Genomic DNA, 23,779 nt, shown 5'->3' on the forward strand with positions numbered 1-23,779 from the left:
CTGCCAATTGGGGGACGTCGTGGCTGTACAGGTTAAGGGTGGGATGGAAGGAGGCGCTGAGGGAAGGGGCCGGAGGTTGAGTGTTTAGTTGATCTCAGTCGACGTGTTGGCTTTTTCGTTGTGCCCGCACACGCAGACGCGGATCACGTGACCTGTTTCTAGGCAAGCTGAGAGTGGATAGCTAGTGCCGGGGGTCATCTACATGGCCATGGGGCGCCTTTTTAATCGCATTGGTATCAGTGTATGAACTACTCTATGTGCCTGATTTTTGGTGGTACTCTAGACCAAAGGAAACTTTTTTACGGGTAATCTGAATGTACTCTTCACCAGCTGAATAAATGGACTGTCAGTGCTGGCACTCGCGCTGCTTAGTGGTACGAGCTAGCCACGGACCCAAACCTCAGACCTATCACAAAAGGGACACCCAGTTTTTCAGGCTTAATCACTGTCGGAGTTGTCTGGGTTGGCAAGCACCAACCGTGGCCGCTCGTCATACTCGTCCTCGTCATCCAGCAATTTTCTTGGTGCACCCTCCACGTCGGTATTATCTTCATCGTCCTCATCTCCCGAGGCTCTTCCAAATTCGTCCTCACCATGTTTGTAGCCTGGATGCTGGTAGTATCCACCCACCCCTGCGTCTGAAATACTGCCGGACGAGGAGGAGCCCACCGATCTTCTTCTCGACTCACTTCTGGTAGAACTGGTCACAACACTCTGAGAATCCGACGTTAAGCCAGATACGTCGGTAGTTGTTCTCACGAGGGAGTTATTCCTCGAGACGTTGGCTAGCGATCCTCCTGGTGCGATACTTGAGCTGGATGATTTAGAGTCGTTAAATGGACTCTTGCCTAGGCTAGTTGAAGTCGAGATCTTGGGGCCCAATCTGACCGATACCACGTCTCCATCGTCAATTTCAGACGCCAACAATCTTGGCTGCAAGTGACCGTGCTTCAACTCCACACCGCTGGCCTTCTTGGTCCGTTGCAAGCCCGTGGCTCTTCTGGCATACTTGCCGTTGGTGCTATAATGCGAATTAGCATCCATAGGTGCAATTCCGGTGGGAAGTTTCCATTTGCCAGGTCCAGTATCGTTGAAAGCAGTACCTGCATTTCTGCGGATATTCTGCACATAGTTGGACCTTTCACCCTCGCCTGGCAACAAATTCAAGCTCTTCTTCAACGAGGCAAGATTCACGTTTCTGTACGAATTAGAGCTCCGAAGCGAGCTAATGGAGGTTGACTGTCTGTGCTTTTTGATGGAAGACATACCCGTCAACGTGGAAGGCGTGGTAGCCGAAGTCTTGGTTCTGGTGATGAAGTCGCTCGAGTTCGTCGAAATAGCATCAAAGGTGCTGCTGTTGGTACGCACTCCCATCCTGGTTGGTGTCTGTGATAGCTGGTTAGATTTAATCAATGGCTTGGGGCCAACACCCGAGGGGGCATTCATGTGGAGGATTTGCGACAGGCTGGAGCTTGATCTTCTGTTTGACTCGATGGTATCGGCGCTGTTGCGGTGTTGATAGGGTCTATAAGGCGATGCTTCTAGTGGGTCTTCGTCCCGGGGGTTTCGTGGTATCTCTGCAGCGTATGTGTCGTAGGAGATGTCGGGGTTGAAATTAGATTGCACAGGAGACTCGAATGGATCACTAAGTGGATATGGAACGTCGGAAGTGGGAATTGAATTAGAGTTCGAGTTGGATTGCGAGAGCGAGCTGGAAGTGGTTTCGGTCTGGCCAATGGAGTTGGAGATCGAGTTTGTGTTTGAGGAGTCCTTGGGCAACTGGACTGAGGATGTGGAGTCGTAGAAGTCGTTATTGTAGTCGGAAAGCTCCATAAGAGGAGGGGACCGTGAGAGTCGTAAATGGGAGGTCAAGCTAGTGGTGCTGTAGTCATCGTTGTCGAACTTGAAAGGCTCGCCTCCGCTGGGCTTAGGGTCCTCCATCCTCAAGTAGGTATCTATTTCGTTCTCCAAGGTTCCTATTATATCGTTCATGTTGGTGTCATTGATCTTGGAATTTGAGTTCGGGTCGTGGACATCTGCTGACAGGCCCTGGCTCTCTAGCGGAGGGGGTTTCCTTCTGAGGCTGGGGGCAGATCTAGGTTGCGACACAGAAGGCTCGGCTGAACTGGCCGACGAGGGTGCTGGCGACCTGGCAGTGGTTCGTGGGAGCGTCAGTGGAGGTTCACGCTTCAGCCTGGGGGTGGAGGGAGCCTGTTGGCTGGCATTCAGCCGGAGGGAAGCGTTGGAGGCCTTCTGAGTTAGTGTTGGTTTCACCAGTTTCAGAGACCCAGAAGCAGGCTTGTTGGTGGGAGTCGACCGTGTGGGCTGGAGCGAGGGTCCGTGGGTGTGGTTGAACATGGAGGAGATCCTCGATCCGAAGATCAGTCTTCTATCTTTCTCCCCAGACATGGTAAAGAGTGTATGGCACGGGTGCTCGATAAATTTTAGCGAGACGCTCACCAGTGAGGTAGTGCGATTCCGGGGAAGATGAAGTAGGGTGAAAGGAGTGGTGGTAGTGCTGGTGCTGGTGGGAGTCTGGGAGGACTAGGGTGGTTGTGGTATGGTGGTGCTAGCCAGTGCTGGCCGGTGCTGGTGGTTTGGTTTCCTGTGAGTGCTGTTCTGGAACAGTGAGGTGCTCGGTTGTAGTATCTGGGCTAGTACGAATAAACAACCTAGAGAGATTACTCAAGTTTCTAAATACATGACTGTGAACAATCGCATCAGCGACTTGCAAGTTGCTACCATGAGCCAATTGGGTCGCATCCTTCCTGAAAGTCTGTTGTAGTCGTCTGTGGCATGTTCTATTCTACAGAACCGTCACCATTTTGCAGTCTGGAGAAGAAGTGTCGTAAAAACGACACAGCTACATTGACACCTGTCCTGACAGGCGGAGCTACCCTGGTAGCACCGCAGCCTCCTTCTCGCAATCTACACCACCTGATTATAATTACATGGAACCGCTTAAGCCACGAATGTTCAGTTGCAATGGACAGGCGAGACGAGATATCATCGTCAGCCAACACGAGCTTCGGGCCTTTCCATCGCCTACTCCCACAATGTCATTGAGGTCGCCCCATTGGGTCTCTCCATTGCAGTCTCATCGGTTTATCCCCACGATCTCCCATCCTCACCCACAAGCCCCACCCGGTAGTGCGCACTAGCGAATGTTCAACAAATACATCCCAGCACCACCACCATGAACCATGAAGGAAAGGTCCAGAATATACGGTCGATTTCCCTTCGCAACCTCTACCTCTCGTCCAGCCACCACCACGACGATGCCCACCGGTTCAAGGCGGTCGAAGACGTGCAGCCTCGCCGTATGAGTCTCATCCAGACGGTGCCTGAGCTTGAGCGCCCTGGCACCCACACAGAGCTCTTCGACATCAACAACCGCACATTGGTGGACTCGTTCGTCACCTTGCACCTCGCAGAGCCGCTGGAGCGGCTCCTCTACGTCAGCGAGGTCCGCCTGTGCACCATGAACCCCAGCTTCAGCCAGATATCGCTCCCGTTTGTGCCCAAGAACACCCACCGGGTGGTGCTCCGGGTGTGGTGCAAGCACCACTTCGTGCCGCTGGCGTGGGTGCTCCATACGGAGGCCAGGATCGACTTACGCAAGCTCGAGTACTTTGGCGACTCCACCGTCAACTTGGAGGACTTGTTCCAGCTCAACTCAGTGATCTTCGACCTCGGCGGCAAGTTGTTCACTCTCCCTCAGTCGCTAGCAGTCAACCCCGCGAGATTCCTGCCAGCGACAAAACACACCCGCACCATGTCCACCAAACAGGGCCACTCCTATACCATCGACGACGTGAGGGCATTGAGCAGCCTCTCGCGGTCGCTCCAGGAGTTGACGGTAGCAAAGCACCGTCTAGCACGCGACATACATCACCACATGGGTGTGCTCCACGACTCTTCATCCCTCAACAACATCACCATGGCCGTGGACAGGCTTCGCAGCCGGGTAGCGAGCCTCGATTCGGCTCTCGCCAGGCAGCGCGCGCGCAACGACACCTTGTCGTCCGAAATCCTCGCTAGCCGGGTGCGCATCAACCATATTACCGAGATGAGCCAGGGCAAAAAACGGTCGCTAGCGGAAATGAGCGCCCTGCAGAGCGAGCTCGCCCAGGCCCAGGTGGACCCCATCCAGGAGTCGCTCCAGGCGTCGGTGTTTCCGTCGATCATGGGCCAGTTGCAGGCGTGCACCGCAGTAGTGAGCCAGATGTTCCCTATCGCCAATGTCAGCAACAGCGTGCGGTTCACCATCATGGAAATCGCGTTTCCCGCCACCATAAAGGAGCTCTTGGAGATCTGCTACTACAACAAGGGTCCCAGTGCTGACAGTGCAGACGGCGCAGACGGCGTGCTGCACGAGTCACGGGTGCTGGCCATCAATAGCGCTCTCTCGTACATCGTCCAGTTGATCAACGTGTTGGCAGACATCACCAACACCAACCTCAAATACCCCATGGTCAACTGCGGCAACGCCAGCGTGATCCTCGACCCCGTGATGGCAGAACGGCTTACGCTGGGCGACGCCAGCGCCGACACTCTGGCTTCATACCCGTTGTACTACGACCCGTTGGCCACCGAGCGGTTGGCAGTGGACGCAGAAACCTTGGGAGGGCACCTCATGAGAAACGGAGCGTTTGAGCAGGGCCTCAACATGATGAACAAGAACCTCTTTCTCTTGATCAACAACATCACGCGACTCTACAGCGAGTTCCGCTGGGACAGCCACGGCGGCGTGGGCACCTCCACCGTTCCTATTGACTGTCCCGACAACTTCTTGTGGAATTTGCAGTATTTGGTGCTCTTTCTCACCGCGCCTGCGTAGGGGGCAGGTGCGACATTTCGCTGGGGAGGCCGTACTGGGGAACTTTCTGGAAGTGATATTTTCCCTGGAGGCAGTACTTCGGCCTGTCTAGGACTGCGACATTACCCCTCGAGTCAGCATGATGAGCATTGCCCCGGGCGCAGGTCCGAAAAGCATGTGGAGGGAGGCACAGCCAGGAGTGGCACGCCTGGGAGACCAGCAAGGAATGGCATGCCTGAGAGGCCAGCCGTGAGTGCCACTCTTGAGAGACCATCCAGCAGAACCCAGGATACTAGCCAGGGGGATTGGACACCATCAGTGTGTGTTCCACGCGGTGCTTGTCTACCCATCACAAACACTAATTACGCTTATACAATAGGCTGATCCGCATTGTTATGAAACTGGGGAAATTCGTGCGATATTCCAGTGACTGGTGCCATGCGCTGCTGCCACCATTGATCCGGTGCCATGAGGGGATGCTTCCACCACAAAACTGGCCCAAATGTAGCCGCTTCCCTGGACTCGGGTCGCCAAACTAGCATCCCTAGCCCGAGAACTTATCTACATGACTAACCAATCTTCGTAATGACCATACATTAATATACAAGGTATTTTTCTCGACCCTTACAACAAGGCAACGGCAACGGCGCCGAGAACAGCACCAGCAGGCGCAATGAATGCCACGCCTCCGTTGGACGAAGACGATTGGGCGCTGGACGAGCCCACAGACGCTCTGGTGGAGGATGAAGAGCCCAGTCTGCCAGCAGAAGCCGACGAACCGGAACGAGATGCAGCGGCTGTGGTGGAGCCGGAGGTGGCCACAGAGGCAGTGCCAGAGGTGGAGGCAGGAACGTCGGAATCAGAGGCCAAACGAGTATACCATGGCAACTGTTCAGCAAAGCTTCTCAAGTTGTTGACGTTGACAGCGGAGTTGTCCAACAAGGTGGTGTAGCCCAGATCGGTGTATGTGATCACGGTCTTGGCCAAGTCGGTAATGCCAGAGGGAACGTTGTTGGCGGTAGCGAAGAACCCGATGTACTGCTGAGGATGCTGTCTGAAGTCCGAGACGAAGGCAGTCAAGAGAGCCACGTCCAGGGAGTCGGCAGCGTGGACGCTGGCGACGAGGGCTGCTGTGATGAGATAAAGAAGTTGCATTTTTGCTGCGACAACTGCGAGCAGTTTGTCCTAGCTATATAGTGCCACCAGTTTGCAGGCATCATCACCAGGATCCAAATCCATGACACAAACAAAAGAAACACTCGTCGACGTGGGGTGCCTGCACAAGACTTGCCCGAAATAGCAAAAAATTAGCCGGCATGCCGCGGGCTCCTAACCGCATCCTGTGTGTCGCGCGACATGCGCCTCCTAATGGCCCATCGCTGGCCTTTTTAGTAGGCGTAACGAGCCTCGCTTAGGCCGTAGTGACCACCGCCCACCGGTGGCCCCTTGTTCTCTCCGGTGAATCCAGCCCCTGGGGCCCCACCATCCGGTCTCTGAACCCCTCCCAGTGGACTTATGGCCCTGTTCGACACGGAGCTGCACCTGCGCCTGCAGGAGCTTGGCACACTGATCGGTCGGACTGTGCGTGTGATTGCGGTAGGATGCATTTCCGTGTGGATCCTGAGGCTGTAATCGGTCACCAGTATTTTGGGGCCTGTGATTCTGGCGCCTGCACGGCCAGCCCCCGCTTTCACTGACTGCTATATGGTGGGAATGGCTGCGAAGTGGGCGCTGTCATTTCTGTCGATGCACAAGGACCCTGCAACGAAAAGTGCCAACGGCAAGTGATTTATCTTGCAGGACAGCCCGTTTTGATTGTGTGCTCCGAGCTGGAATTAGGTTTAGAGGCGAAAATCAGCACAAGCAGGTTAGTAGTGGTGGGGGCTCAAACCACCCAGATAAGCCCACGCTAGGTGCGCTCGTCGCTCTGCCGGGGTGGTACAGCGTAAGGAGCCATATCACGAAGTGTAAGGCAGAAAGAAACCGGTGGTAAGGTGATCGAACTCTGAGACTTTATTGTATGGTAGCGAAAAGAATTCTGAAGTGCTATTCCTAATTCAGCCACAATAGAACAACAATAATGCATGTCAGTCTACCAGTTCCGCGAGGTCGTAAGATTTGAATTAATCCGAGAAGATTCCGATTCAACTGGGTAAAGAATCAGAAATCCATCTATGTAGTGCACATATTGTATTCTCTCCACATCTACAATGCTGATGTCTAATTTTATGCATTTCGTGTTGAAAAAGTCCAAAATCGAGAAAATCTGAACTGTTCGAATTAGTGTATCGTTGTTTGAGGTAATAGATTTAAGGCATGTGGTGGTGTTTAGTGAACACGGGTGATTGAATTAGCCTGCGAAGTGTCATGCTACTAACAATTGAGTGAATCTCCCTTGAATAAATTCCGTGCAATATTACAATACTTGAACCAACCGTTCGTTGTAATCGTACTTAGTAGCCTCACAGTCCTGCTATCAGTCTGGCCCCTAGTAATCTTTGAAGCCCCGCAGCTTCCTTATCAACCGCCTGGACTCCAAAGTATGGCTTTGAAATGCACACCGCCTCCAGCAACGAATCCACAAAACAAAACACAATTAAACTATCTCATATCGCAGCCAATAATGTGACCAGATAAAAGGCGCCACATGGAAACTCCTTCAGCTCTGGAGGTTCTGAGGGATGGCTGGAACCTACGGAGCAAGAAGTATCAGATATGCTCGTTTCTTCTTTGCACGCTATCAAGCATGTATACCCAAGAGTATTGTAGTGTGAATATTGACGACTAGATCGATGCATTTGATCTCTTGGCTCTGCACAAGTCAGCTACACGACCAAGTATACGAGGGAACAGAAAACTTTGTTTACTATCGCAATTTCTTCCCTATATGGCTAACGATGACCCTAATTCCAGGACCACACTACTCTGGTTGAAAACGAACTGTTTTCTAGTGGAGAGTCTCGCCCGCCACATCGGCGTTGTCTAGTCTACGAGCCTAGTACGAGTGGACCTTGGACCACTCGCCACACCAGAGTTCGTGATATTGGCCGAAAACTGTCAAATTCTTGACAGCTCGCACAAAAATGACTCTGAATCCCATTCGCAGCTATAATGATAACATCCAGGACCAACAACAATTGGAGTGGTTATCTCGTAGTTCCCACAAACAAACCGCAGTTCCTGTTCAATTGCTCAGGCGAGAACGACCCAGTGGCTACGGTGTAATTGACTAGCATACGTATATTGATACCTAAGGCTTATAATAAAACAAGGCCGGCTAAAACGGCCAAACCGGAAGAGCCGTAGGCAGCAGCGGCAGCTCCATTCTTGGAAGAAGAACCAGACTTGGAAGCGGAAGCGGAAGCAGATGCCGACTTGGAGCCGGAGGAAGCAGCAGCGGAAGCAGAGGACTTGGCGGCAGAGCTCGACTTGGCGGAAGAGCCGGAGGAGGAGTCAGCAGCGATGGCGACAGAGACGAGGGCTAATAAGGCAATGGAGAACTTCATGATGAAAGAAAGACAACAGATAATGTGGAAGAGACGGGGGTTGGGGTGCAATTTATACCATTTCGCAACCCCAGCCGGGGTTAATTTTAGAACAGCAAAGCTCCCAAGCCACCCTCAGACGGCTGGGACACGGTGCTAGACTGAATCAGGGCTGTGGTCCACCACGGGGTTTCAGTTGGTACTGCCTCAGTACATCACCTGGAAAGGGCCAGGTGCCATTGGCTTCCAGACGCTCTTTTTGGCTCGTAGACATCTGCCAACAGCCACCGCACCAGTGATCTTAACGTGCACCAACGACGCCAGCAAATGCTTGGCAGGGTCCAGCCGTCCCGCACTATTACCAGGTAAACACCCACGGTGGGACAGGCTGGGGAATCCACACCACAAGGAGGCTGAAGCTCCAAAAATAGCAGGACACTGGATTATTTCACGGAACGCGAACGCCTGAACAATTACGATTACGACAAGTAGGAAAAGCTGGTGCCATTCCCACAGCCGAGGCGATTGCGGCTTAAAATAGCCCGGTGGAGCAGATTTAGGGGCCGGACTGGCAGATTGGTCGGTAGATGAGGCATTTAATAATACTAGAATACAAACAGACGGAGCTGGTCTACCCAGAGAACGCGCCTCCCGCGAGGCAGAGGTTTCTGCGGGTGAAGTGGACGTTGTAGACGGGGGTCTTTTTGGTGAAATACGCCGTCATGTGGTCGCTGGTCGCCACAATCTCCTTTTTGGCCTTATCACTGGCCTTGGGTCTGGTTTCACCAGAATTGGGCCCATTTGCGGCATTTCCATTTTCATTGCTTCCTGTGGCACCGCTCGTACTTCCGTTGGCGCCGCTGCCCTCGCTGGAAGCAAATGCTTCCGGCTGGGGTCCTGCATCGTTGGTGTGCCTCTTGACGTCCCACACTCTCACCGTGTTATCGGCGCCTCCGCTGACCAAAACTCCTCCATCGCGAGAAAACGCCAACGAGTAGATAGAAGATCTTCCGTGGCCTCTCATTGTCTTGAGACGCCTGCCTGAGCCCGCGTCCCAGATGTTCACCACGCTGTCCTCACCAGCACTGGCCAACCAGCGTCCATCCGGAGAAACAGCCATGCAATTGACTGCTCCGGTGTGTCCCATAAACATCCGCACGCAGTTACCACTTTGGACGTCCCACATCCGGCACGTCTTATCCGAGGACCCCGTGAAGACGTAGTTCGAATTGGGATGGAATTCCACACAGTCCACGTCGTTGATGTGTCCAGCAAAGATCCTTAATGGGTATATGTGATCGGTGGCCCAAAGTCTTGCAGTTTGATCATGTGATGCGGTAGCAAAATAGTGCCCCATGGGCGAGAATTTCACGTCCCAAATAGGTTGGTTGTGACCTTTATATGAAACCAAGGCGGTGTATGAGTCAAGGGACCATAATCTCACGGTTTTGTCTTCGGAACCCGAAATTAAGTATTTGTTATCAGGCGAGAACGAAACGCCATATACTGGTCCGCTGTGCCCAATCAACTTTCTAGTGTTGCTATTGTTGTTGGTATCCCTCTTGAAAATAGACTTCAATGGCTTGCCATCCAAGCTCCACAACTTAATGAAACTGTCTTCGAATCCAGCAGCAACCATATTCGAATCTTCATTAAACTCAATGCATGTCATATCGTTGTTTGTGTTATGGAATGTGTACATACACACCGAAGGGGCGCTGGCTTGAATAGCTCCCAATTTTATTTTGGATCTCGAATCCTCAACTGCTAGTATGGATCTCTTGATATCGGAATAGTCTTTAATAGGCAAAGGCAAGCTTTCTCTAGCAGGTGAATCGGCCTCTGGTTTTGTTATGTCTTGGAATTCTTCCACTAGGGTCTTACCATTCACAGGCGATGATTTTTCATCCTTGATCTTCAACTCAGCTTCAATTTCTTTTTGAATCTCAGGTTCCAATGGAAGTTTACCCAATTTAACAGGTTGTTCGTTAAATTTATCAATTTCATTAGTCTTGGTTACATATTCTGGGATACCTTCGTCAGGATTAGCTTCTCCCTCTTGGTCTATTTTATCTGGTTTGGTGGTGGAAATAACTGGATTTAAGTATTGGTTGATGATACGGATCAAAATGGCTCCTCCAACAGCTTCGTTCTCGTGCAAGAAGTACAATAACAAATTGATGGAAGTCTTGGAAACAATAATTCTATACTTGTTTCTTCTGTATGCCAAGGCCAATTCGTTTTCCTTCAAATGTTCAGGCAATGATATACCCGCAAGACTCTTCACTTCAACTCCATGTAAAATGAGATGGTCGTTTTTGAATCTATCATAAAACTTCTTTGATTGCTGGATGTAATTCTTGGAAACCAACTCGAGAAAGCAATGGATAAAAATTGGGTACAAAATCCTGGATAATTCTGGTTTGTAGAGATCCAACGAGGTGTCGACCCATCTTCTCAACATCGAATAGGCAGTATAATAGATATCTGGGTCATTCTCTCTCTTTTTCTTCTCTTCCAAGTCCTTGAGTTCCCTCAATTCTTTTTCTTTGCCCAACCTCGTTTCCCTGTCTCTGGTCTCTCTCAATTCACGCTCCACTCGGTTCTGCTTGTCCCTCAAATCTCTGATTTCACGTTCATGCTTGGATAACTTATCCTTCAAGTCTTTCTCTCGCTTGGTTGCTGCTGCAGACCCACCGATTTCTCCGGGGTCCGCCAACTTGGTATTGGCAGGAGTAACGGCTGGCACAGCTGGGGTCGGAGTATTTGAGCTCTCCAACCTCAACATCGATTCAGTTTTGTGATACCCCTTTTTGTTGAGATACTCCAACACAATCCGGTTCAATTCAGCCTGAGAGAACTGCGGTTGAGGCCCTCTGGCTTGAGCAGGTCTAGCGCCACTAGCGTTTGGTCGCACTCCTTGCGGTTGTGATGGAGAGCCCGCTCCTGACCCAGAAGAGAGGCCAGCATTTCCTGCTGGGACCCCTTTGCTATCGTTGCCTTGGTCCACCATAATTGCAGTATTTGATTGGCAGGATACTTTTGATTACGATGATGGAGGTCGTGGTGGTTGGGAGTAGTTTTTTCGAGTTTGTTGATGGTGTTGCGCGACACGCGACACGCGACATCGGTTTGGTGTGGTTTATGCTATGAGGACCAGGACTCGAACGGCATGTGCATGCGCTTTGGGAGAAGACATCGTGGTTGACTTTGGCGGCCCGAGTGCAAAAGATTGGAAAACGGCTTAGATATCTATTTTTGTTGCTATAAATTGCCCGTTGTCGCGTGCACCTACATGAAATCATTAGCTTGATGTTGATAACAATCCTTCATCCATCATTCGGGATTCACCATGAGCTTGGCAGGGTCCCACGGACCCTTGAGCTCGTTTTTGTATTTTTGAATGAACAAAAAGTACGCTGGCATTAGGAATAAGATGCAAAATGCACAAACCCACCAAAAGAAAAGGATCTTAAAGCCTAGCAACACGTAAATAAGCACATTCACGGTCTGGAAGTTCACAAAGAAAACAAATCGGTGAAAATTGGTGTAATTGTGACGTCTGATGTAAAAATCGAATAATGGAAGCAAGATGTTGCTCTGGATGGAAAATAAAATGAACGAGAACACCTGCGAGGTGGAGTTGAATCTGGAGGCCAAGACAATGGAATGCGAGAGGGTGATGTTGGTCGACACCACCGGTTTGTATTCAATTACTGTGGATGATGTGCGGGATGCCACTGAGGTGTTCATGCCATAATCGTGAAGAAGAGTATTGGCTAAAAACAATATTACTGACAACGCCCAGATCGAGTCGGATGACGTAGACCTTGTGAGGGATTTGAGTGCCGGCGATAGGATAGATAACATGAATATAATGAGACCGTACGACTTCACATTGGCGTTTTCTTGTTTTGCTCTTGCATGGGGACGGCTCTCCTGCTTGGTGTTATGGCCTATGAATAGCTGTATGAAGAAGGCTATGATTGTGAGTGCCGAACTGGTCATCGCAGGCACAAATGCGTTCCATTTGTGTAGATATATCCCTGCAAAGGTGAGCACCATGATCAACTGGCTACTTAGGTGGAATACTATGAGGGAGAAATCACCCAACAACTTGATATAAGAGTATTTCACCACCGTTGAGTTTCTCTTGAGCTGCGATAGAAACGATTTGTCGGTGTAATTGTCTGGATATGGTTGCTTCAAGTAGAGAAGCTTTTTCCAGGAAGGGAGTTTTGTAGTATGATTTCGTGGATGTAGTCTGTGCCGGAGCTCATCGTGAGCAGATCTGGAACTGGAACCAGTGGCAACTGGCTTCGAAGGCCGTGGGCGTTGTGGACTCCCCAGTTTCGGTTTCATTGGTGGTGATGGAATGCAGACGTGGTGTTTGAATAGTATGCGTCACGTGCACAGATAAGCTCCAAAAAACGCACCATAACCGAAAGCTGCTAGTGGTATATTATCGGCTATCTGGGTAGTTTTGGACCAAAACGTATTGGCATCTCACAAGAGCAGCATAGACCAACTGAGAATTTTCCACATTTAGAATAGCTACTACGCTAACCGCCGACGCAACCCTCCAAAACGTCACAGCAAGCAAATCCTTTCCGTTAGAGAAAGATACAGGTAAGCTTACAGCCTTGTCCAGCCCTTCAAATAAGTCTAGAACTACCAGAGGTCGAGCCGTATTCACATTACTGTTGAGCTATACGTTAGATACACCAGAAGATTGGATAACACCTCATTTCAGCATTATTGTCACAACTCTCAAGTATCAAGATGGAGGACACTAAGAAGCTTCTATTGCCAAGGCACTCTTACAATGCTTCGGTGTCGTCGACAGGATCCAACTCAGTTCTCCCCAAAAACCGCTCGGGCTCGAGGTTGTCACGTACCAACACTAACGTCACGGATGCGGGCGCCAGTGCTGCACCACCCAATGATTCACATAGTATAAGGACGGTGGACAAGATTCCCAGTGCCAGACCCAGTGTGTCGTACCTGGACAAGCTCTGGACGCAGATCGACGTGTTGGACGACGTCAAGACCATGTCTGGAGAAGTGCGTTCCAAAGGTTCCTTTTTCAACGACAAGTTTGATGCCGAGTTGAAGCGGTTGAAGCAGCTGCAGAATAGGTTGCTAGAGACGTTGGCTACACAGCAGTTTAACAACTCCAGCAAACTCGAGCACAGGAAGCAGTTGAGCAGGTTGAACACCATGAACGAGCCTATACCTCAGGTGTCGACCTCTACGTCAGCATCGGCAACAGGTGAGGACAAAAAGAGACAGGAAAAAGCTACCGAGTTTTTTGGAATGGATGATCTCAGCAAGTACTCACAGGATATCTTATACCGTAAGCAGAACTTCGAGGAGATGAACCAGTATGTTGCCGAAATTAAGGACAACTTGGATCGGGTTGGGGAGAACATGAAGAAGTTTGATGAGTCTACCAGGGAGTTGTGGTGAGTAAGAAATAGAGGATTTATCGGACTCCTCGAATTGGGTATCTGATGAATGGTATTAAACCCACCGAAACTAGCATGGGTTTACCAGTCACAAGAAAGGAGTATCAAGGACTATGAGTATCCGAGTCCAGACTCTATCAGCCACAATAGACGTTTCAATCTTATCAAAGCGTTCATCTGATGGACACACATTCACAAAGACTCAAGGCAAAACATCGCCAATAACAATCAGGGTGGCGATAGCCGCTGCCATCCAGCCACGGCTAGTGTTTCCCCTCTACTCGTTCATTAGATCTCAAGTCTTGTTGGCAATGATAAACCCCATTAGGGACTGTAATTCCTGAAGAACAGTGAATTTTGCTAGAAACAGGAATTACTAGCAGTATGAACACAGAGTCTGAACACGTACAGGTAGCAATGATCATGGCCTGACTATGAGTGGAGCACCACGAGGAAAGGTACCAGAAAGGACGGTTCTGTCAGAGGACCGAATATTCGTACATAAGCCCAATTTGTGTGGGACCACCATGAGAATATTAGTTAATGGAAACCAATTTGCGTGGGCACCACCTGACTCTCCCCAGACGGCACGGAATAACCCCCTGGGGCTATATGTGTGACGTGGGCTAACGTATGCAACGTTATGTATGCCCGAGTTTATCCGACGCAGTCATTTCACCGTCAGGGCTCACCCAACCAGTTTCCAGGGCAATCCTGGCATTTCTTCCGGCCACAGCTATCAGCTATGCAAGATTACGGTACAGTAGGTGCACAACGAAACAGGCCAACTTTGCTCCTACCAATTACCTATGCCCCTTCTGACTTCGCTACCCTTACTGGTCGTTGTGGTCTTTGTGCTCCATCCCAATTCTCCAGGCATCTCGTGATCCAGGCTCGTAATGCCACCAGCAGTTCTACCGACACTCATCGGGGATTCTCCACCCGCTGCGCGCACTGGCGGAAAAATCGCCCCCATCACTCACCTGAGTGCGCATCCACCTGCCTGGCAATCGACGAACCACGCCCAGAAAGGACGAAAAGGGAACTAGAGGGCACGGAAATGGCACCATAAGAGCACCCAAATGGCACAGAAATGGCACCAACATGGCACCAAAGAGACCCGTAGGCGGCCACAGTACCACGTGCTGGGTGTTCCAACCCATCTTGCGGTAGCAGGACGTTATCCCCATCCGCCAGTGATCTCCGACGTCTCCTCGCCGCACGACCACCATCTGGCACAAACGCGTTTGTGTGCCTGTTTCGGAGGAATGGTTGTCGGAGCCCACACCATATATAACCAGCGAAATCTGGTATTTGCAAAAACCATCACGCACAACAATCATGGTTCACTTAGGTCCAAGAAAGCCACAGCACAGAAAGGGTACCTTCACTGACGTCCCCGAGAACTTGCTCCAGCAAGTCCACGACATCGAGCAACAGTTGACGGTCAGCGGAGACACCTTGAAGAAGATCACCGAGCATTTCATCACCGAGTTGGAAAAGGGGTTGTCCAAGGAGGGCGGCAACATCCCCATGCTTCCTGGCTGGGTGTTGGACTTCCCCACTGGTAAGGAGAAGGGTGACTACTTGGCCATCGACTTGGGTGGAACCAACTTGAGAGTCGTTTTGGTCAAGTTGGGCGGAAACAGAGACTTCGACACCACCCAGTCCAAATTTGCATTGCCCTCCTACATGAGAACCGCCACCCTGGACCAGTTGTGGGACTTCATTGCCAAGTCGTTGAAGTCGTTCCTCGACGAGTTCTTCCCCGATGGCGTGTCTTCGCCTTTGCCCTTGGGGTTCACCTTCAGCTACCCAGCCTTCCAAAACTCCATCAACGAAGGTGTGTTGAAGGCCTGGACCAAGGGTTTCGACATCGACGGCGTGGAGGGCCACGACGTGGTCCCTATGTTGCAGGCTGCTATTGAAAAGTACGACCTTCCTATCAAGGTCGTTGCCTTGATCAACGACACCACCGGTACCTTGGTCGCCTCCATGTACACTGACTCTGATGCCAAGATGGGCTTGATCTTCGGAACTGGCTGTAACGGTGCCTACTACGACGTGGTCAAGGACGTTCCAAAGTTGGAGGGCCTCGTTCCAGACGACATCTCTCCAGACTCCCCTATGGCCATCAACTGTGAGTACGGCGCCTTTGACAACGAACATGTTGCCTTGCCAAGAACCAAGTACGACATAACCATCGACGAAGAATCCCCAAGACCGGGCCAACAAGCTTTTGAAAAGATGATTTCGGGCTACTACTTGGGTGAGATCTTGAGATTGATCTTGTTGGAGTTAGCCGAAGAAAAGAAGTTGATCTTCAAGGACCAAGACTTGTCCAAGTTGAAGGAGCTCTTCATCTTGGACACCTCGTTCCCAGCCAAGATCGAGGAAGATCCATTTGAGAACTTGAGTGATGTCCAGGAACTTTTCCAGACCGTTTTGGGCATCCAGACCACCGTTCCAGAAAGAAAGATTGTCCGTCGTTTTGCCGAATTGATTGGGGAAAGATCCGCCAGATTGTCCATCTGTGGTATTGCTGCTATCTGTAAGAAGAGAGGCTACACATCCGCCAACTGTGCTGCTGACGGTTCTGTTGTCAACAAGTACCCAGGCTTCAAGGAGAGAGCTGCCAAGGGTTTAAGAGACATTTTCGAATGGGAAACTGAGGAAGACCCTATCAAGATTGTCGCAGCCGAAGATGGTTCTGGTGCCGGTGCTGCCATCATTGCTGCTTTGACCGAAAAGAGATTGGCCGCTGGCTTGTCTGTTGGTATCAAGAAGAACTAGACTGTATAGTTAGCATGAGTGTATGAACTGAACTTGACAAAAGTAGAATGATTGTGTTTAAATTCCAACATTACCTAACATAGACTTGAAGAACTTACCTACACTGTTTAATGTGGGGGAAGCGTTTCTGTAATAGAAATTAGAAAATTTACTAGAGAGTGTGTACGGATTGTAATGGAATGAAGTACCTTTGGGTCAATGAACCAGGCCAGAAAGATTACAATTGTAACGGCCAAAAACATTCATTTATAATTCAAGACGGAAACCTCATTTCAGTGTACCAATAGTCTTCGTATTAATTATTTCGCAAAGCTTGTTGGTACTAAGAGAAGGAAGTAATTCCTCTTCGGATTTTCTTGCATCAGAAGTTTCTTTTTCTTGGAATGCTTGAGCTGAGTATAACCCCAACTTTCGCTAGTTATAGGAAAGAGAAAACCTTCTAAAGAAGCATTAGGTTTGTGGTTTTCTCAAATGATATTGGCCAAATTGCGGGGTAATGGTGCCATTGCATAAAAGTTCAGTTATCATGCCAGAAGCTCTGCATTACTGCTAGGAATTTGATTGCATGTTTGTAATTCCGTGATTGCAATTTGATACTGTATTTCCCAAGTGAAACCCGCATCACCAAGTACTCAATTTATAGAAATTAGTGTGTAATCCGTACACCCTGGATTGCGCTCTACTTTTCCCCAATTATCAGCTGTTTTGAACAGCTGGACTGGCGAAACTGTCTTTGGATTACTTTCGAAAACCAAGTACAATACTGACGAGCATTGTGAACCACCAAATTTTAAGTGAAAGGTAGTTCACTTTCAGCTGGAGGTGAGCAACTTCGTGATACATCCATTGGCGCTATTCACCTGGTGAATACTGTCCCATACCTCGACCATCCGAGACCATATTGTATCACGTGATTCAATGCCCCGTGACCAGAGCTATTAATCGTCATGATTCAGCGGCAATATCTTCCCAAGAATGGCTGCCATCACGAAAGAATCAGACCTCATTGAGGCCGCTGAAGTGGAAACCCCTCTAGCAAGCGTCGATGCTCAACTTCCCACCATCACTGGTGATGTATCAGAAGTGCACACCATTTTGCCTGGGTCAGACGGTGCCAGGGACTTCGCAGAGCTGGACGTGATAGTGTTGTCTTCCCAAGACACCACCGACTTTGAAGAGTTGCTGGCTGGGCTCCATGGCGAGGTTGCCGTGCCCCAGCACTTAGTGTCGTTCTCAGTGTGGGATATACTAAAGAAGTCTGCCATCAACTTGGTGTTGCCGTTCATCAACGGGATCATGTTAGGGTTCGGCGAGATCTTGGCCCATGAGATCGGGTTCAGGTACAACTTCGTTGGTGCCAGGGTTCAGCCCCCACGCAGGTTGCAGAAGAGACAGGAATCGAGGTTCTTGTGATGGGCAAACCACTCAAAAGAGGTCAACGACTTCACCCCTGAGCAACAAAGCAAAAACCGCTCCAAACAGCTGCTTGGCAGTTGATTCTCCAGGTACGTTCAGAGAACAGCCAATGGCCGTGACCGCGACTTCAACGGCCATGGACCACCCTCCCAGTATATAGCCAGCTACGGGTGTGCTGGCCCGGCTCTACAGCGTTCTAATACACATTAGTGACCCACGAGGTCCATCGAAACCTCGATCGGCCTCCACAACAGGCCCGGGACCCCAGCGCTCGTCCCTGGTAGCTCCCGGCGTGTCCCGGCTACTAGCGGCATTTCCCCGCTTATACAGGCCATTCTTCGTGTTCTACATGGCCTGGTTCTAACCGCTACCTTACCACCTCAGCGCACCCCGAGATTTTCCGGGCCATATAAACTCCGAAATCTGGAAAATTTATCCCGCACCACCTCAACATGTCTAGAATTGAAAGCGACGCCTTTGGCGAGATCTCTGTCGCCAGTGACAAGTACTGGGGCGCCCAGTCACAAAGATCCTTGGGCAACTTCGACATTGGCGAAATCAGAATGCCAGTTCCCATCATCAAAGCGTTCGGAATCTTGAAGCAGGCTGCGGCTGCTGTCAACGAGGAGTTTGGACTTTTAGACCCTAAGCTTGCCTCTGCCATCAAACAGGCTGCCTCTGAAGTCGCTGCAGGCAAGCTCAACGAACACTTCCCATTGGTGGTGTACCAAACCGGTTCTGGCACCCAGTCCAACATGAATGCCAACGAGGTCATCTCCAACAGGGCCATTGAGATCCTAGGCGGAGAAATGGGCTCCAAGAAGCCTGTGCACCCAAACGACCACTGCAACATGTCCCAGTCCTCCAACGACACATTCCCTACTGTGATGCATATTGCAGCTGTGGTGGAAATCTCCAACCAATTATTGCCAAAACTCAGAGATCTTCGTGACGCCTTCCAGGCCAAGTCTGACGAGTTCAAGGATATCATCAAGATTGGCAGAACCCACTTGCAAGACGCAACCCCCTTGACTTTGGGCCAGGAATTCTCCGGATACGTCCAACAATTGACTTTTGGGATCGCCAGAATCGAAGAGACCTTGCCCAGATTGGCCCTTTTGGCCCAGGGTGGTACTGCTGTGGGTACTGGCTTGAACACAAAGAAGGGTTTCGATGTCAAGGTTGCAGCCAAGGTTGCTGAACTCACTGGATTGTCGTTCGAAACTGCTCCCAACAAGTTCGAGGCTTTGGCAGCCCATGATGCTTTCGTCGAGGCTTCGGGTGCCTTGAACACCTTGGCCACCTCCTTGTTCAAGATCGCAAACGATATCAGATACTTAGGTTCCGGCCCAAGATGTGGTTACGGTGAATTGTCTTTGCCAGAAAATGAACCAGGTTCGTCCATCATGCCTGGTAAGGTCAACCCTACCCAGTGTGAAGCCATGACTATGGTATGTGCCCAAGTCATGGGTAACCACACCACCATCACCTTTTCAGGGGCTTCGGGCCAATTCGAGTTGAATGTGTTCAAACCAGTTATGGCCTACAATTTGTTGACCTCCATCAGATTGCTTGGAGATGCTTGTAAGTCGTTCAGAATCAACTGTGTGGAAGGGATCGTTGCCAACGAAGACAAGATTGCCAAGGTGTTGCACGAGTCCTTGATGTTAGTTACTGCCTTGAACCCAAAAATTGGGTATGACAATGCCTCCAAGGTGGCCAAGAATGCCCACAAGAAGGGCTTGACCTTGAAGCAGTCTGCCTTGGAATTGGGAATTTTGACTGAAGAGGAGTTTGATGAATGGGTCAGACCAGAAAAGATGATTGGACCAAAGGACTAGTGTCATATAGTTACAAATATACTTCAATGCGTACCGACACCTCTGAGAGGGATGGACACTTGTAAAAAAAGGACAATATAGCTTTGAGTGTGAACAACAATATAGGTCAAATGTTAAATTCCTGGAATCAGATCGTTTCAAGCTATCGTGATGAAATAGTGAAAGAGTGTTGAACCAGTTAACTTCTAATCAGTATGAAGGAATCAGGCTACACTTTTCCGTCATTTCTACAACATATTTGATATGGAGACTCGCCGAAAGAACTTACAATTTTCACTGATCAGAATTTGAAATTTAGGGAACATTAACGATACATGTATTGGTAATTAGTAATTTACTCGGTGGCTTTCAAGCTCTGAAATAAGAGGAGTGTAGGCAGCATACATAAGTGATATTAACGGAGACTAAAGCTAAAAACTAATGCATGAACAGAAATATTAATAAATAGATAGTTAGTCATTATTAATTAAAATTGATTAAATGTGGTTTTGGACAGATCATACCTCAGTCTTTGGGTTCTCAGCTCATACAGGAACTCGAATTACGACCAGATTACAACATACGAAACCACAATTTTGGATTGGAGAATTACCCATGATAACGTGTTCTGCCATTATTATGGGATTTTGTAGGCAACAGATGCAGTCCAAACTTCATATGATGAACCAATTTTTTTACTCATCTGTCGTCTCTATGGTGTAACCGTCAGGTTCGACAGATTTTGCCTGTTCTTTATGTTCTGTGAAATTATCATTATCATAACGTTAAGTCTATAAACCTCGCAAATTCATTGCGAACCGAATACCAACCAAAGACATGCACACTCTATAATTGCATCTACGATCAGCATCCATCCCAATCAGCCTATTCTCCGAAACTCAGGATAGAAAAACGGAAAATAATCCCCAAGTGCCTAAAGGGCGGGGATTTTGACATCCTCCTTCTCGCTGAACAAGACATAGTCTCTCTGCTGTCCCACTGGGAACCTCTTCTTCTCGCCACACTCAAGGCACTCATTGACCAAGACGTCATTCCGCAGGCTTTTTGCCTTGGATAGGTTCTCGATGTGTATTTTGACAGTGAGCCCAGGGATCAAAAACGTGTTGCACTTCTTGCAGAGCTGTCTTTTGAGGGCTGGAGTCAACTTCAACACCGTTTTCTTTGCCACCAAGTCCAAGGTCCGGGCGTAGTGCCGAGATAAGACATCGTACTGCGGATTCAAGGCTAGGTGACTCGACGCCTGGAAGAGATACGAAATGCGGGCGTAATGGTCCTTGTGGGGGACCGACTTGGGGGCCTTGGACACCTTCATGGAGTATGGTGTGCACAGTAATGGAGTATGGATGAGTGCTGATGGGTGCACCCAGAATAGGTCCTGTATTCAGGCGTCACGTGTCGCGGTTTAGAGGCAAAAAGTCGAAATCGACCATACCAGACTCCACCCTCCAGTACCCAATCCGTCAAGAACACACCCAATAGAACCATGAGTGGATACGATAGTGCATTGTCAATTTTCTCGTATGTATCCATTGGATAGCCCCAGCTCGATTTGGGGCAAAATTGGCCTCCCGCCACCGAAACCAATACTAACGTCTCCAGGCCTGACGGACATGTTTTCCGTAAGTACCATTGAACGATGAAGATCGCCCAGTAACAGTCATACTAACTATACAGAGGTCGAATACGCATCCGAAGCAGTCAAGAGAGGCACCTGTGCCGTCGGTGTCAAAGGAAAAGACTGTGTTGTTTTGGGATGTGAAAAGAGAACCACATTGAAATTACAAGATCCAAGAATCACTCCCTCCAAGATATGCAAGGTGGACAACCATGCATTGTTAGCATTTGCAGGTTTGAATGCTGATGCCAGAATCTTGGTGGATAAGGCCAGAGTTGAAGCACAATCACACAGATTAACATTGGAAGATGCGGTGTCCATTGAATATTTGACCAAGTACGTGGCCGGTGTGCAACAGAAGTATACCCAGTCGGGAGGTGTGAGACCCTTTGGTATTGCCACCATAATCGCTGGCTTCGACAGCAACGACACCGTGCCCAAATTGTTCCAAACCGAACCTTCTGGGGTCTATAATGCATGGAAAGCGGGTGCAATTGGTAGATCGTCCAAGACGGTAAGAGAATTCTTGGAGAAACAATACAAGGAAAACTTGGACGACGAAGAGACCATCAAGCTCACCATAAAGTCGTTGTTGGAAGTGGTGCAAACCGGGGCCAAGAATATCGAGGTTTCCGTCTTAAAGTCCGAGAACAGAATCACCAAGTTGACTATTGACGAAATTAAGAAGTACGTTGATGAAATCGAGGCTGAAAAGGAAGCAGAGGCCGAAAAGAAGAAGCCTAAGTCAAAGGATTGAGGAGTTTATAGTTGTATTTATACATTAGTATACAGATAATTCGAGCTATTTACTTTTTCTTGCCTCTTTTGGCCTTGGTGTCTTTGGCATCCAGTTTTCTCTTATTATCCTTTGGTTTATTGGAGGGCACCACCAGGAAGAACCCGTCTAATCTTCCTTGAATGCCACTCTTCAATCCCTTTTTCAACTTCTCGGCACCACTTCTTATTCTGTCTTCACTGAACCCCTTGCCTTGAACCATGTACTCAATTAACCCGTCGATGTTGGGCTCCTTCCACTTCAAACTCACATCTTGTGCACGGGTGACTTCCGGTTTCTTGAACAACTGCCTGGCCTCATCATATGGCCAGTTCTCGGGAATCTTGTACTTTGTCTTTTCTGGGTTACTTTCCACCCACTCCACGATCTTGTCGATGGAACCATGTTCCTTGATGAGCTTGAAAGCAGTGACAGGACCAACCCCCTTGATTGTTTCACAGTAGTCACATCCCAATAATATACACATATCAATGAACTCGTCCTTGGTGAGTCCCAATCCTTCTATGGCTTCAGAGTAGGTTATCTGGTCAATGGGCATTTTTCTGGCCTCAGCAAACGTCAAGTGTCTCAAGAGGTATGGTGGCTCGTAGCACAAGGTGTCCATATCCTCGGATGCAGCGGCGAACACCTTGCCTCCTCTGGCCAATTCAGCACACTGTGCTTCAGCCTCGCACGGAGCTTCCACGTAGGGTATTCCCATCAACTCCAACAACTTCTTGGCCTCGTCGTTCTGCTCTCGGCTGACCCTGACCAATCTCTTCTCGAATTTCATCACTTCAGCAACTGTGCCAGTATCTTTGATAGCATCAATCTGCTTCTGAGCTTCCTCTCTCTTGAGTAATCTCTTCTCGAGCTCGCCTCCCTTCAACACTGGGGGCTTGCCGTCAAACACATACACCGGCTTAATATTGTTTTCCACCAACCGGATGGTTCTGTAGAACAATCCCAGTAGGTGGGAGGTGGTCTCTCCGTCTTCGTTTGTCAATTGCTGGCCATCCGATTGTCTCACGGCAATCAAGAACTGGTACAAGCACATCGAGGCATCGATGGCCACCTTTCTTCCGAAAAGGTTCTTCAACTGGAACTCCTTGAACGATTGTGGAGAGTGCTCTTTGATGAGCTGATTGAGTCCTGGATAGTTAGTATGGAAGAATGGAAAAAGGCGCACATGATCAAGTCATATAGCACCTGACTTTCAGGTGACTGTTCTGGGCCCTCTATGCTGGTGTCGCTTACCTTTTACTCCCATGGCTTGCTATTCTAGTTATTCGTCTGTTCTTACTGTGAAGCTGTTTTTGGAGCCGGATAAGATGCGATCCACACGCGACGCGTGGGGCGATAAAGTGCGACATCCTACAGACCCGTGCGACATACTGGTTCTAAAGCACCATGATAACCAGAGGAAAGACAGTGTGACAAGCAGTAGAGACAATGTCTCAGTTGGCAATTGGACAGGACTTTGGAATTCCCTGCTTTAAATTTGAAAATACAAAGTTGTTTGCGACAGTAATCCCAGAATTAGGACCCATTTCAGCTAAACTGAAGG

At 49.4% G+C, this 23,779-nt stretch overlaps 13 protein-coding genes across 13 annotated transcripts; 6 read left to right on the top strand and 7 right to left on the bottom strand.

Moving 5' to 3' along the window:
* Positions 1-197: 197 nt before the first annotated feature.
* Positions 198-2,803, bottom strand: CANTADRAFT_223227 (uncharacterized protein). Its single transcript, XM_020206810.1, has one exon. The coding sequence runs from the start codon at positions 2,407-2,409 to the stop codon at positions 439-441; it is 1,971 nt and encodes a 656-aa protein (XP_020065118.1). The 5' UTR covers positions 2,410-2,803; the 3' UTR covers positions 198-438.
* Positions 2,804-3,196: 393 nt separating this feature from the next.
* On the top strand, positions 3,197-4,840 carry CANTADRAFT_89593 (uncharacterized protein; the record flags this gene model as incomplete). The annotated part of the gene is made up of 1 exon (XM_020211585.1): positions 3,197-4,840. The coding sequence occupies one exon, from the start codon at positions 3,197-3,199 to the stop codon at positions 4,838-4,840; it is 1,644 nt and encodes a 547-aa protein (XP_020065119.1).
* Positions 4,841-5,443: 603 nt separating this feature from the next.
* RBR2 (putative lipase) lies at positions 5,444-5,938 on the bottom strand (the record flags this gene model as incomplete). Its single annotated transcript, XM_020208680.2, has 1 exon — positions 5,444-5,938. A coding segment is annotated over one exon (495 nt), but the record flags the coding sequence as incomplete, so codon positions are not given.
* Positions 5,939-7,771: 1,833 nt separating this feature from the next.
* On the bottom strand, positions 7,772-8,342 carry RBR1 (Rbr1p). Its single transcript, XM_020207527.1, has one exon. The coding sequence runs from the start codon at positions 8,323-8,325 to the stop codon at positions 8,077-8,079; it is 249 nt and encodes an 82-aa protein (XP_020065121.1). The 5' UTR covers positions 8,326-8,342; the 3' UTR covers positions 7,772-8,076.
* Positions 8,343-8,935: 593 nt separating this feature from the next.
* Positions 8,936-11,317, bottom strand: CANTADRAFT_50316 (chromatin modification protein; the record flags this gene model as incomplete). Its single annotated transcript, XM_020209810.1, has 1 exon — positions 8,936-11,317. The coding sequence occupies one exon, from the start codon at positions 11,315-11,317 to the stop codon at positions 8,936-8,938; it is 2,382 nt and encodes a 793-aa protein (XP_020065122.1).
* Positions 11,318-11,640: 323 nt separating this feature from the next.
* On the bottom strand, positions 11,641-12,849 carry GPI2 (phosphatidylinositol N-acetylglucosaminyltransferase; the record flags this gene model as incomplete). Its single annotated transcript, XM_020211586.1, has 2 exons — positions 11,641-12,568; positions 12,815-12,849. 2 exons carry the CDS (start codon positions 12,847-12,849, stop codon positions 11,641-11,643), a joined length of 963 nt encoding a protein of 320 aa, XP_020065123.1.
* A 237-nt stretch (positions 12,850-13,086) lies between these two features.
* CANTADRAFT_49404 (uncharacterized protein) lies at positions 13,087-13,773 on the top strand (the record flags this gene model as incomplete). The annotated part of the gene is made up of 1 exon (XM_020209702.1): positions 13,087-13,773. One exon carries the CDS (start codon positions 13,087-13,089, stop codon positions 13,771-13,773), a length of 687 nt encoding a protein of 228 aa, XP_020065124.1.
* A 1,340-nt stretch (positions 13,774-15,113) lies between these two features.
* On the top strand, positions 15,114-16,565 carry HXK2 (hexokinase 2; the record flags this gene model as incomplete). Its single annotated transcript, XM_020209805.1, has 1 exon — positions 15,114-16,565. One exon carries the CDS (start codon positions 15,114-15,116, stop codon positions 16,563-16,565), a length of 1,452 nt encoding a protein of 483 aa, XP_020065125.1.
* Positions 16,566-17,708: 1,143 nt separating this feature from the next.
* MIM1 (Mim1p) lies at positions 17,709-17,978 on the top strand (the record flags this gene model as incomplete). The annotated part of the gene is made up of 1 exon (XM_020208271.2): positions 17,709-17,978. A coding segment is annotated over one exon (270 nt), but the record flags the coding sequence as incomplete, so codon positions are not given.
* A 455-nt stretch (positions 17,979-18,433) lies between these two features.
* FUM11 (fumarase) lies at positions 18,434-19,822 on the top strand (the record flags this gene model as incomplete). The annotated part of the gene is made up of 1 exon (XM_020206677.1): positions 18,434-19,822. The coding sequence occupies one exon, from the start codon at positions 18,434-18,436 to the stop codon at positions 19,820-19,822; it is 1,389 nt and encodes a 462-aa protein (XP_020065127.1).
* Positions 19,823-20,735: 913 nt separating this feature from the next.
* RPR2 (ribonuclease P protein subunit) lies at positions 20,736-21,134 on the bottom strand (the record flags this gene model as incomplete). The annotated part of the gene is made up of 1 exon (XM_020211587.1): positions 20,736-21,134. One exon carries the CDS (start codon positions 21,132-21,134, stop codon positions 20,736-20,738), a length of 399 nt encoding a protein of 132 aa, XP_020065128.1.
* Positions 21,135-21,305: 171 nt separating this feature from the next.
* Positions 21,306-22,194, top strand: PRE6 (proteasome core particle subunit alpha 4; the record flags this gene model as incomplete). The annotated part of the gene is made up of 3 exons (XM_020209724.1): positions 21,306-21,340; positions 21,422-21,441; positions 21,497-22,194. The coding sequence occupies 3 exons, from the start codon at positions 21,306-21,308 to the stop codon at positions 22,192-22,194; spliced, it is 753 nt and encodes a 250-aa protein (XP_020065129.1).
* CANTADRAFT_222253 (multifunctional nuclease) lies at positions 22,043-23,773 on the bottom strand. Its single transcript, XM_020206798.1, has 2 exons — positions 23,470-23,773; positions 22,043-23,364 (listed from the first exon to the last, which is right to left on the bottom strand). The coding sequence occupies exons 1-2, from the start codon at positions 23,480-23,482 to the stop codon at positions 22,244-22,246; spliced, it is 1,134 nt and encodes a 377-aa protein (XP_020065130.1). The 5' UTR covers positions 23,483-23,773; the 3' UTR covers positions 22,043-22,243.
* Positions 23,774-23,779: the final 6 nt, after the last annotated feature.

The sequence above is a fragment of the Suhomyces tanzawaensis genome (genome assembly GCF_001661415.1).
Source record: "Suhomyces tanzawaensis NRRL Y-17324 unplaced genomic scaffold CANTAscaffold_3, whole genome shotgun sequence".
Lineage (NCBI taxonomy): Eukaryota > Fungi > Ascomycota > Pichiomycetes > Serinales > Debaryomycetaceae > Suhomyces > Suhomyces tanzawaensis.

Bases quoted from the DNA above. Each gene is read 5' to 3' on its own strand.
- CANTADRAFT_223227 (XM_020206810.1), bottom strand. From the start codon at position 2,409: ATGTCTGGGGAGAAAGATAGAAGACTGATCTTCGGATCGAGGATCTCC.
- RBR1 (XM_020207527.1), bottom strand. From the start codon at position 8,325: ATGAAGTTCTCCATTGCCTTATTAGCCCTCGTCTCTGTCGCCATCGCT.